At 43.0% G+C, this 10,639-nt stretch overlaps 1 protein-coding gene across 1 annotated transcript; it reads right to left on the reverse strand.

Annotated features, from left to right (window-relative positions):
- Positions 1 to 5,995: 5,995 nt before the first annotated feature.
- On the reverse strand, positions 5,996 to 9,193 carry LOC308378422 (neutral cholesterol ester hydrolase 1-like; the record flags this gene model as incomplete). Its single annotated transcript, XM_080855329.1, has 5 exons — positions 5,996 to 7,239; positions 7,371 to 7,542; positions 7,829 to 7,898; positions 8,162 to 8,393; positions 9,056 to 9,193. 5 exons carry the CDS (start codon positions 9,191 to 9,193, stop codon positions 6,619 to 6,621), a joined length of 1,233 nt encoding a protein of 410 aa, XP_080711455.1. The 3' UTR covers positions 5,996 to 6,618.
- Positions 9,194 to 10,639: the final 1,446 nt, after the last annotated feature.

The raw sequence follows: 10,639 nt of genomic DNA on the forward strand, positions 1-10,639 counted from the left end.
TGCCTTAACAATTTTTTTTCTGTGTTTAGATAAATACCATCATTTTGGCCAAAATGTTTTTCTTTTTTTTATCCCATTGAAAATTACTACAGAGTCCACAAGTCTGGTTCTGGTGTTTTAATATTTAACACATGGGCTAAATCTGATCCCCCACATGAATGTCCACAGGGGGGAATTTTGGCCCTATTGTTTTTCGATGTTGTATTTTTAAGAGGTGGGGGTATTTTCGTCATCTGATTTATTGTGCTGAAGTGTTCAGTTTCTGCTCGACCTCTGCCCACAGCTCCAGAGGGGCCTCTTTTGAATCAATCAAACAGGACAGAGCGAAAGCTGGCATTTCCCCTCCCTATCAGCCAAAAAAGGGAAAATCCATCCTATAAAGGGAAGAAAAACAATCTACATACAGAACAGAGGACACCCCACCCCCCATACTGTACGCTACAACTCTCGAGAGTTTCCCTATTCAGGTCATCCACTACAAGTTGAGTTTCTTGAATATGCAGTCTCAGTCTCCACGGAACCAGAGCTGCAATTTGAGTCATGATTGCCTGTTCACGGACAGGGGAAGAACATGATTAAGTGCGACAGGTATTACTGAGCCGTTTCATACAGCTTTTTTGGGGGGTGTAATGTGATAGATGATGTGTTCACTCTACCCAGGGGCCGATCTTAGGGCCCATGACAGAAGGCATGTAGCCGCGCTCCGCCACTCTCATGGCATAGTTACTACTGCGGCATTGGACACTTGGAATTCAGAGTCCACTGTTATTACACTGTTATCACTGCAAGATGTTCTAGATCCAGCATCCTTATACTAAGCAGATGTCTTCCCCCCACTCATTTCAATATCTGGCTTTTGCAATGGAGGCGAGTTTTGTAGAGCACAGCGTGCCGTTTGTCATCTAAGGGTCTGCAGACGTCTTTGTATGGAGCCCTTATTTGTGGTTTCTGACACGCAGGCCTGTGGTGCAACAGAGGTGGAGCTGTGGACAGTTGCGAACAATTTGCCAAATAAGTGCTCGGCCCAGCCTTGTTTGGGCCAAACATGTCACGCTGCGATTTGATCAGTGGCTATAATGAGGTTCAGATGAAGCGGCCACAACCCACAAAGCCACGCACATAAACCCCGACACACATGCACGAGACCATGGCCCAGACACACGGTTGAGTCCAAATCAGGTACTTAGTGTTAACCAAAGATTCAGATCAACTCTAATTTTAGCAGTGGATTGTGCCTATCTGCCTTTTTTACGTGAAGATGAACTTGAAAATGAAACTACATCTCAGCCCGTAGAATCCAAGGTCACTAAGATAACAGGGCGTGGGACATATGAACATGAAACTACAGACACTTGGATAGGGTTCTTTAGGTTCTGCACTGACTTGTTAAAGGACTTTGTTATCACAAGGAAAGTGTTGTGCAATTTTCTAATGGATTCCAAAATGGAAGAAAGGCACATAAATAGTAGATTACAACCACCAACCTCTTTGAGTAAATGTGTTATCAAAACATGGGCTGACAGTAAAACACAGCTTGAACCCTCTTACAAGAACAAGCTGTGATAAGATTAACTTTGGCCAAATGAACGATGTTAATAGCACGAGTGGGAGGTTTTGGTGAGTCTATGACACGTACTGTAAATACACATTGATATACTACTGAGTATTGGACTTATATCAAATATGGCCTGCACCATGACATGGAAAAACAAAGCTAGTGATTTCTTTAAAAAAGAATGAATCCCTAATGAAATTCATTGCAATCTCTGTTTGAGAGAGAGAAGAGGGAGGGAAGGCGGGGGGAGAGGGAGAACACAATGGAGAACAAAGTTTGTGCTGCAGCTCAAGTCTGATCTTGACTTTTCTCTCTCACTCCCAGTGCTCCTTTTTGTCTCCCTCCCTCTCTCCCTCCCTCTCTATCTCTCTCCTGCTCACTCTCTCTATCTCAATCAGCCAGCTGTGCTCGACTGTGGTCTCCACAGGCTTTCGTGTTGACATGACCCCCCCTCTGAATGGCAGGCAACCTAAACAATGCAACAAATAGCACGGCCGATCTGTTCATATCTGGCACACGTATGCAGGGGTGGAGGAGGAGAAAACTCTGGTGAAAAAAAGAGTTGCAGGAACCAATGGGCATGCCGAAAACTCGGGATTTTCCAGCGGCAGCCCAAGAGTTCAAGCTTGGCTTGGTTTGTTTTAGCTGACGCCAGGAAAAGCTCCAGCAGAGACTCAAACTCATCTCTTAAGGTGGCTCTTCTATGCAGGCTGTCAGCCTGCTGAGCTTTAAAGGGTCTCCACACGCAAATTATGCTCCCTCTCCCGGGCTCGCTTTTTGTGGAGGAGCACTGGGTGAGATACGTTTTTCTCCTCCTTAGAGTGTTTTGTGAGCTCAAACATATTTCTCTGCGACACACGAAGTGATTTGCAAGTCACGTCCTGGGAATTGCATCCTTTCTCTCAGTTTGAATGGAATCCAGGCTGCATGAATTAAATCTGTGCGCCCCCATTCGGATCTAAATCATACGTTATGCAGTCAGAAAAGAAGTGGGAAGAAAGGCTTTTTGGAGCAGGCTATTTTGGAGCGTCTATTCCACTGGGAACTGTAACACACAGGAGCACAAAAGCAATTCAGTTAGTGAGTTTATTTTTCATATTAGCTAATAGCTTGCAACTGTTGCTTTTCAAAATAAACGCAGCAGTGGTAGCTGACGTACATTATAGGTGGGTTTACAGGTTGTCTTGGGCTCTGGGGGGTATACCCCCCTCACAGTGTATGAGGACATGGTGAGGTTTGTTGTATTCTTGTTTTAATGCCTCATTTCACTTGGGGAATCAAGAATTCGGCTGGAAAAGAGGCCCACGCTTGAGGAGGCCCAGCTTTTTTTTATTGGGAGAAAAGTGGTCCTCTGGCATAAAGTGTCAATGGGGGAGGAAGGGAGGGAGTGAGGGGGATGACTGAAACCCTGACAGCCAGACCATGTTAACAGACGGGGCAACTTACAGGTCAAAACAAGGAGAAAAAAAGCGTTTAGATTGCATGAAGTCACATATGAGTAAGAGGCACTGGAGAGAAAGGGAGATTCCCAGACTCCGGTGGCTTATGACTGAATGACTCTTTCTCTAGTGGTGCACGAATTGCGAGGGCAGTTCATCGTCTCTGATGAAATCAATCACAGACTGCAAATGGTGCTTACATGCAGCTGAAGTATTACAAGATACTGCTGAGATTTCAAAAATCTGATACTTAGATTTGAATTGTCTGTATTTTATTAACAGAGTTCATAATTTAATAAGGTATAATAATAATGTGGGGTTTTTTTTTTACAGTTAGTTCAGTGCTTATGAGTTTTCAGAAGAATGATCTTCTCATTCCAAGAGAGGGAGGCAAGTAAGATGTCGCCTAAGTGATCTTTGCGGATACAAATCTGTGCAAGAAGGACGTTTTTTGTATTAGTATTTGGCAGGCTTCTGGTTTTTGGGAGGAAAGGCATCGAAAGACCAGTGGTCATCCATGGGTGGGGTCATGATGGATGTCCAGAACTCTGAGTTAACAACATAAACACACAGATCATTCTGTCATCAGAGAGATGGCCAAACACTGAGCTCAAACTCATCTTCCTGCACTCGTCTAAACATCTGAAGATCATCACATTCATGGATGCAAGCAGTATAAAACAAAGGGATCCGTTAACAAAAATAAAATGATTGAACAGCCATGAAAGCTTGTCCATTGTGTCTGAAACAGTGAAAGTGAGAAGGTACTGTGCTTTTATATTTGTAGGGGAGGCTTCTCCAATCAGGCACTACACTGAGCTAACATCATAGTTAATGCCATAAGATGTGAGTTATGCTTGTTTAGGGCAGACTATTAGTACCATCTGTTTTCAGGCATCTGTCCAACAGCAAACAAAGGTAGCTTCAGATAGACTGGCGTGTGAGTCAGTGTCTACATGGCTCTTGTGTCATTAGGGAAGAAAGCCCGCCTCAAGGACTTATAGACTGAAAACCCCTCATGTGCCTGTGAAACAAGCTAGATTTTGACTGTGTGGCCTTAAAGTCAGGAAGCGCAATACAATGTGAACTCGAGTCAAATGATAACATTCTCTTGCACGAGTGGTATGTGAACTTTCACATTCGCGCACAACTAGGAGGGTTTTGTTTTCTTTTGCCATAACTACTGAGCCTGGGTGATTAATGATTAACTGTTTGATCTAACGAGATGGACTGTGATAACTCTGGCTGGCATATTTTGAGCTACACACCAGGTTTGGCAAGCAAATACCTTCCTCTGGGTGAATTACATAAAGTTTATGAGTATTATGTTCCGTGGATGTTTTGGGCACGCTGACAAACTTATCCTCATCTGTGCGAGGGTTTGGAGATCAGGTTTGGTCATGTGACTTGACCCTGCCACGTTCAATTTCAGAGTTGTTTGCCTTGAAAACATCTATCTTATTTCTCAGCGGAGCTTCCCTGTCAGGGCTTGAAAATCAACAGGTTCTTCCAGAAACTTCTGCACAGAAATGTCAGCCTTTGGGGGCCAACATGCAGCAACACATGCTGAGAGCCAAATGTCTGTCCATTCTGAAGAGCTGTTTAATTTCTCACTCTATTCTCAAGATGGTGTATTATTTGTATTGTTCTATTGTAGTCAGGCACTCTCTAAACTCGAAAGTTTGATCTGGTTTCAGGCCAGAACTGTGAAAACTGCTTCAGGGAGAATTTGGAATGATTTTACTGAAAAGTTCATGAGCACAACAACCAAAAAGCTGAGGTAAGAACTTCTATCCCCCGCATGCTGGATTTGTCTTTCCAGCATGTTTTAAGGGTAGAAGGAACAACTGTAAGAAGCAGGGAGGTAGAGAAAAGGAACAACTGAAAGAAGCAGGGAGGTAGAGAACAAGAGTGACATCTCCTGTTGAAATGCAACAATGCAACAATTTTACTAATTCAAATTTACTGATTGAAGCGTAGCACACAGTGAACACTTTTAATGACAAACAAATAACAACTCAAAATGTATTATCAACTTAAATCACAACAAGTTACATTCAGTGTAACAACAGCAAACAAAACACATGGCTCATAACATAACATATGTGATTTTGGTGAAGAAGATTTTGGTTTGAAAATTTGGGAAATGTACATCTTTGTCATATCAGTGGAAAGCTTCAAAACCAGGGAGATGGAGAAAAAAAAACTACAAACTCTTGCTGGAAAAACAGGAATAAGCAAAATAGAAAAAACAGCTCAACACATCAAAGCCCTGAAGTTGCTGATCCATCTTCCCCTCCGTTCTATTAAAAGAACATTCCCAGACATAGTGTTTGACGAAGAACTAAGATAAAGGCCCACACTGCATTGTGGCTCTCTACCATTATACATAAATACACAGTGCTGTGGAGTGAATCACATGCTCGCGCCAGAGGTCTCTCTCGTGCGGGCCAGTACTGCTGCTGCACTGAGTGCATTCCTTAGTGCTTATCTCCACCCGTGGGCCTCTCCGAAACCTCCTGTTTAATACTGCGGAAGCAAACCTCCCAGGCACAGCTCCAGCCTATGCGGCTAGGTAGCTGAATGAAGCATGTTGCTGTGAACAGATCATACTGATCTCTTAATGAACTGGACTTTGTGTTGTAGTTATATCAGTAGATCACTGTGGAGCTTGGGAAGGGTTAGGTCAGATTAAGATTATAACTGGATTTAAAGATCAAGATGAAACGGGTAAACAAAAACATACACCATATATTAGAACAGTAATATATAATCTTTTAAAATAGATTTTAAATAGGTCCCATATACTTACTGTTTTTTTCCCCCATTGCCTTTGTTAAAAGTCTTTGTTGAAAATATAATATAAAGATATAACTCACGTTCTCAGTTTGTCAATAGAAAAATATACAAATGTTGCTGACAAATAGCTTTGTTATTGGCGCAGGTGCCAGTTTTGGCATTACCCAGTATCAAACATATTACAATCTAATAATATGGCAGCTTGTTGACTCTTAAACTGAAGTGAGAAGTGATTGTTTCTTTCATAGTGGTTATCCCAAATACATCTTTCAAGTAATGTAGGATTTCTAAGGTACCCAACACAGATACAGCAACATTCATTTAAAATCCCTGTGTTTCTTGTACATGGTGTATTGTCCTGTCCAATTTTTCACATTATTCTACAATGACAGTAGTTATTTGGTGATGATATACTGTTAATACAGTGGTCTCACAGACATACATTCTAATAAAAGCTTTGTGATGTATCATATTTGGCTTTGGCTTTGTGCTTTGTGCATTTGGGAGTATTAAAGAAAAGTGGAGAGCACACATTGCCAAATAATTGGTCTGGCTTGCTCCAACAGTTCACTGATCCAAATCACAAAACAAGGCACCCAGTGACTAAAATAATGGCTTGCATAGAAATATTGCACTGACAAATAAATACATTTCATTAAAATGTAACACTATGATTTAAATCCAGTGCCTTAAACCTTATTTGAAAGGTTACAAGTAGTGGTTGTCCTATAATACAAGCTGTGTCACAAATGGTCAATTTCAAGTCCAGTTAATATGGCATGGAATGACACATCTTTCTCTATTGAACCAGCTTTCTCTGGCCTCTTAAAGATGCTCCTCCAGCCAGCGGATGTAGTTCCACATGCTGCGCGTTCCCACAGTGAACTTGGCTGGCCAGAAGGAGAACACCATGCATCCATGGAAACCATCCTCGTAGTGGTCCCTTGTGACAGCGACACCTGCCTCCTCCAATCGCTGTGCGTACATCAGGCCGTCGTCTCTTAGCACGTCGTGCTCGCACGTCATGATGTAAGCAGGCGGCACTGCCCTCAGCACCTCCTCGTCCGCCAGCAGTGGTGCAGCCCTGACATCCAGGAGTGCCGGCAGCTCCTCCACTACCTGTGCACTGCCCTGGGCTGGAGACACCCGCTGGAAGTCCTTCTGGAAGGCCTGAGGGAGCAGACGGGTCCAGTCCACCTTAGCCCTGGCTGCCTCCGGTACCCCAGTCTGGTCCAGGGCTGTGTGGTTGTTGGCCAGCAGGAGAGGAACCAGGCTGGTGTTGCCGTTCAGATACTCAAGCCAGTAGCGGGCCATGACGGAGCGATACAGGATGGGGGTGTTTCCATTCTGCTGATAGGATGGCGTGTTGAAGTCCAGAGCTTGGAGCACAGGGTAAATCAGGGCCTGGACCTTGAATTTGGTGGAGGTTTTGTTTTCAGCTGCCATCTGTTTCAGAAGGAGAGAAGAGGACTGAGAGATCCATTACTGAGCCTACAGCATACACACAAGGTAAACATTTGTATAATGACAGTATCAACTATCACTGCCAAATGCACCAACTCCCTTATTTTACCAACCTGTTGGACCACAGCAGCCGCCAGGTTCCCCCCGGAACTGTCACCTGAAATAGCAACCCTCTTCGGGTCCACAGAGTACTGCACCAGAACCTCGGGTCTCAGGAAGAACGTAGCCGCCTTTAGAGCATCATAATACGGCTGAGGGAAATGTGCTTCTGGGGCCAGGCTGTAGCTAACAATGACGAGGAAGAAAACACAAAGTATATTCAATGCGGCAACAGAATTAGCACACTGTACATCGCATCCAGACATTCCCAGAAGCAGCAAGAACAATGAGTACCCACGGTGCCCCACATCCTCATAGGACAAACATATACAGAAGAATTGTTCAGAACAAAGGTACACAGATAACACACATTTTTTTGTTGAGGTGATTATGTATGAAAACTTCCACAATCTGCACACTATGGTTTAAAATGTAGTGTCACTCATATCATGATAGCTTTCTTAATACTTACTCAACAGACACAATGACTGCATCCAGTTCCTCTGCCATGTTCCGGCACAGCAAGTCATATGAGCGCATCCCTTTCAAAATAGGAGTCAGGTATTAGAAATGGGTAACAACCAGTCAACAGGTCTTGTGAGTAAGTCTACTTATAACAAAAAGTCGTGACAGCTTGCTGAGTAGTTAAAATGGTTGAGCTTTGAGAAGAATGGGTGTAACGTTTTGTTAGCAGGACTGCCATTGTGACACCCATGGTTTTTGGTGTTATTATTATTATCCAGTCGTTTTAATTCAGAACAAGAACACACACACGTACACACGCGCATTCATACACTCTACTCACGTCCACTGCCCATGGCCCATCCACCTCCGTGAAAGTAAACAACACCCCTCTTGAGATGGTGCTCCTTCTCTTGTGTGGTCGGTTCAAACACACGAGCTTGCACACCAGCAAAGGAGGTGTCAGTCACCTGCACCGTCTTACTGGACTGTGGACCCGTCACCTCCACTTTTGACACAATGTAATTAATTACATGGATGGGGTGGCTGAGGCCGAGATCGTGAGCCAAGTCCCCCTGTGTAACAAGAAGACCAAAGATACTGTAATCATACCATAATCCAAACCAATGGCGTTATTGGATACTTTTCAGGAAATGTCTGACTACATTGTATTAAGCACTTTATACACACAAGTTGCAATCGAGTAAGCCGAAATAACATATTCTTACTTTGGGGAATAACACACAACACCTGACAACGAAAAGATTATACACAACCACCTGCCGGGGTAGGCCGACTGTAACTGACGGTTTTGGTAGAAGCGCTGAAGTGATTTGGCAACATGTATTAACTAGGACAGCAATCATTGAATACTTGGAGTTAAGTGACCGGTGTATGGAACAACATTGCTCATTAAAGAAAACGTAAGGGCTGTGTCACAAAACGATCGTAGTGCAAGGACAAGACTTGACACAATTGTTACAGACTACTTTTCTTGAAGTAGCATACAAAAAAGGGCACTAGGCCTGCAACAGGCAAGGAAATGAGTAACAAGGTTCCATGTGCCACTACATCAAAAGTGTGATAATGGTAAACACAGACATAACTACTCATCAATCTAGCACAAAGCTCTTGATGGCTGTTTTTTTGAAAATCCCCGCTGTACAATCACACAGATAGTAAAGAGTGGCAGAGAGAAATTGACTGAGCTTCTGATGTCAATGAAGCAGTGGCTTACCATATGCATGAAACTACGGAAAACGGCATCCAGAATCATTAATTTCCATGGCTCGCATACAGTATTAGGTAGTGGAAGGTAAATATAGTACGCAGCTGCCACTGACAATAACAATGTAGCAGTGACAAACGGCTTCATTTTCAGTATCCTTGCGCAAAACCAGCCTTGGTGGAACAAGGCGTCTAGGTAAGAGAATTAATTGCGGGCTGCGTGTGAAGCCATCTAAAGCCTAGACTCTGAGGTTATGAAATCTGACAGTATATTCAGAATAAGAGTCCTTAGATTATAAAAAAAAATATGATGGACGTAGGCAGACCGAACGTTTCTTTTGCGGGACGGTGGATTTATAGAATACAATTCAAAATAGCTTAATGATTATTAAGCTTAACATTGTATGCGTAACCTCGTATTACATTGACAACGTGCAAGGAGTTTTATAGATTTGTACATGTGTCTGTAAACAATTAGGCTACTGGGGACGTTTAAACTTTTAATTTCAATAGTTAGGCTACACCTACCGCCTCACCTAAAATGCCCTTTCTATGCAAGTAGAAATACAGGGCATATATTAAATGTTGACAAACAGGCTATATTTAACTTGCTTTATTTCAGTCCTTGTGAAATAATCCTTTTATTTTGAAATCTATTGTGTACGGAAGCCTACGAGGAATGCCCACCCACCAAGTAGGCTGGGCCTTTTCTGACCACTGAGAGCATTTGTTTTTATACTATGACATCTGACAGTAAATCGCTTTGGTTTGGTGTTTTGGTGTTTTGGTGTTCGGCCACTGCCTCCGCCACAAAGAGCTGAATACGTGTGTGACTTTACTGTTTTTGTATTGATAAGATACGTAATGGTATCAATACAGTGTTCTGGACTACCAACCAACGGAATCAAAATACAAATTCGATGGCATTAGTCTACCTGTGTTGGCTGTGTTGAATACAAAAAAAAAACACAACAACAACAACAAGTACAAGTACAAGTTTGAGTCATCATGACTGGGAGAGCTTGACTTAATAACCTGCAGATAGCCTACTGGTTAGATTAAAACTGTGTAAACCAGAAATTATAAGGTAGTTCTACAGAAGGCTCAGTCGTTGCGTATTTGGGTTCAAGCTGACATAATGGTGGAGAGGTCCACGCTTGAATACTTTACATCGCCACAAGGTGTCACTGCTGATCTATGTTGTGGGCCCTCACACTTCCGAAGCTGTTTCATCATCGAGACGACTTTTTACTAAGATGTTGAAGATAGAAGACACGACGATAATTAGCTGGACCTTACGTTCTGAACGTAATTGCTTCCATGGTAAATACCGCCTATCATTAAAGTCTCCCTTTGCAAAGCTAGAGTGATGGAGCATGAGCCTTCTGCATTCTGCATCATTGAAAAACGTGTGAAAAAGGGTTGACACCCCATCGGGCATGGATATGGAAGCGACTCACTCACCTGACAGAGTCTAATCTAGGGGCCAACTTCACGTTTCCCTCCAACAGATAGGCTAACATCTGAATGTTGCCAAGAAAAAGAGAACGTGAGAGACAACAACATTGTAGAATATGAAGAATGGTCTTCACAT

The sequence above is a fragment of the Sprattus sprattus genome (assembly GCF_963457725.1).
Source record: "Sprattus sprattus genome assembly, chromosome: 17".
In the NCBI taxonomy this organism is placed as follows: Eukaryota; Metazoa; Chordata; class Actinopteri; order Clupeiformes; family Clupeidae; genus Sprattus; species Sprattus sprattus.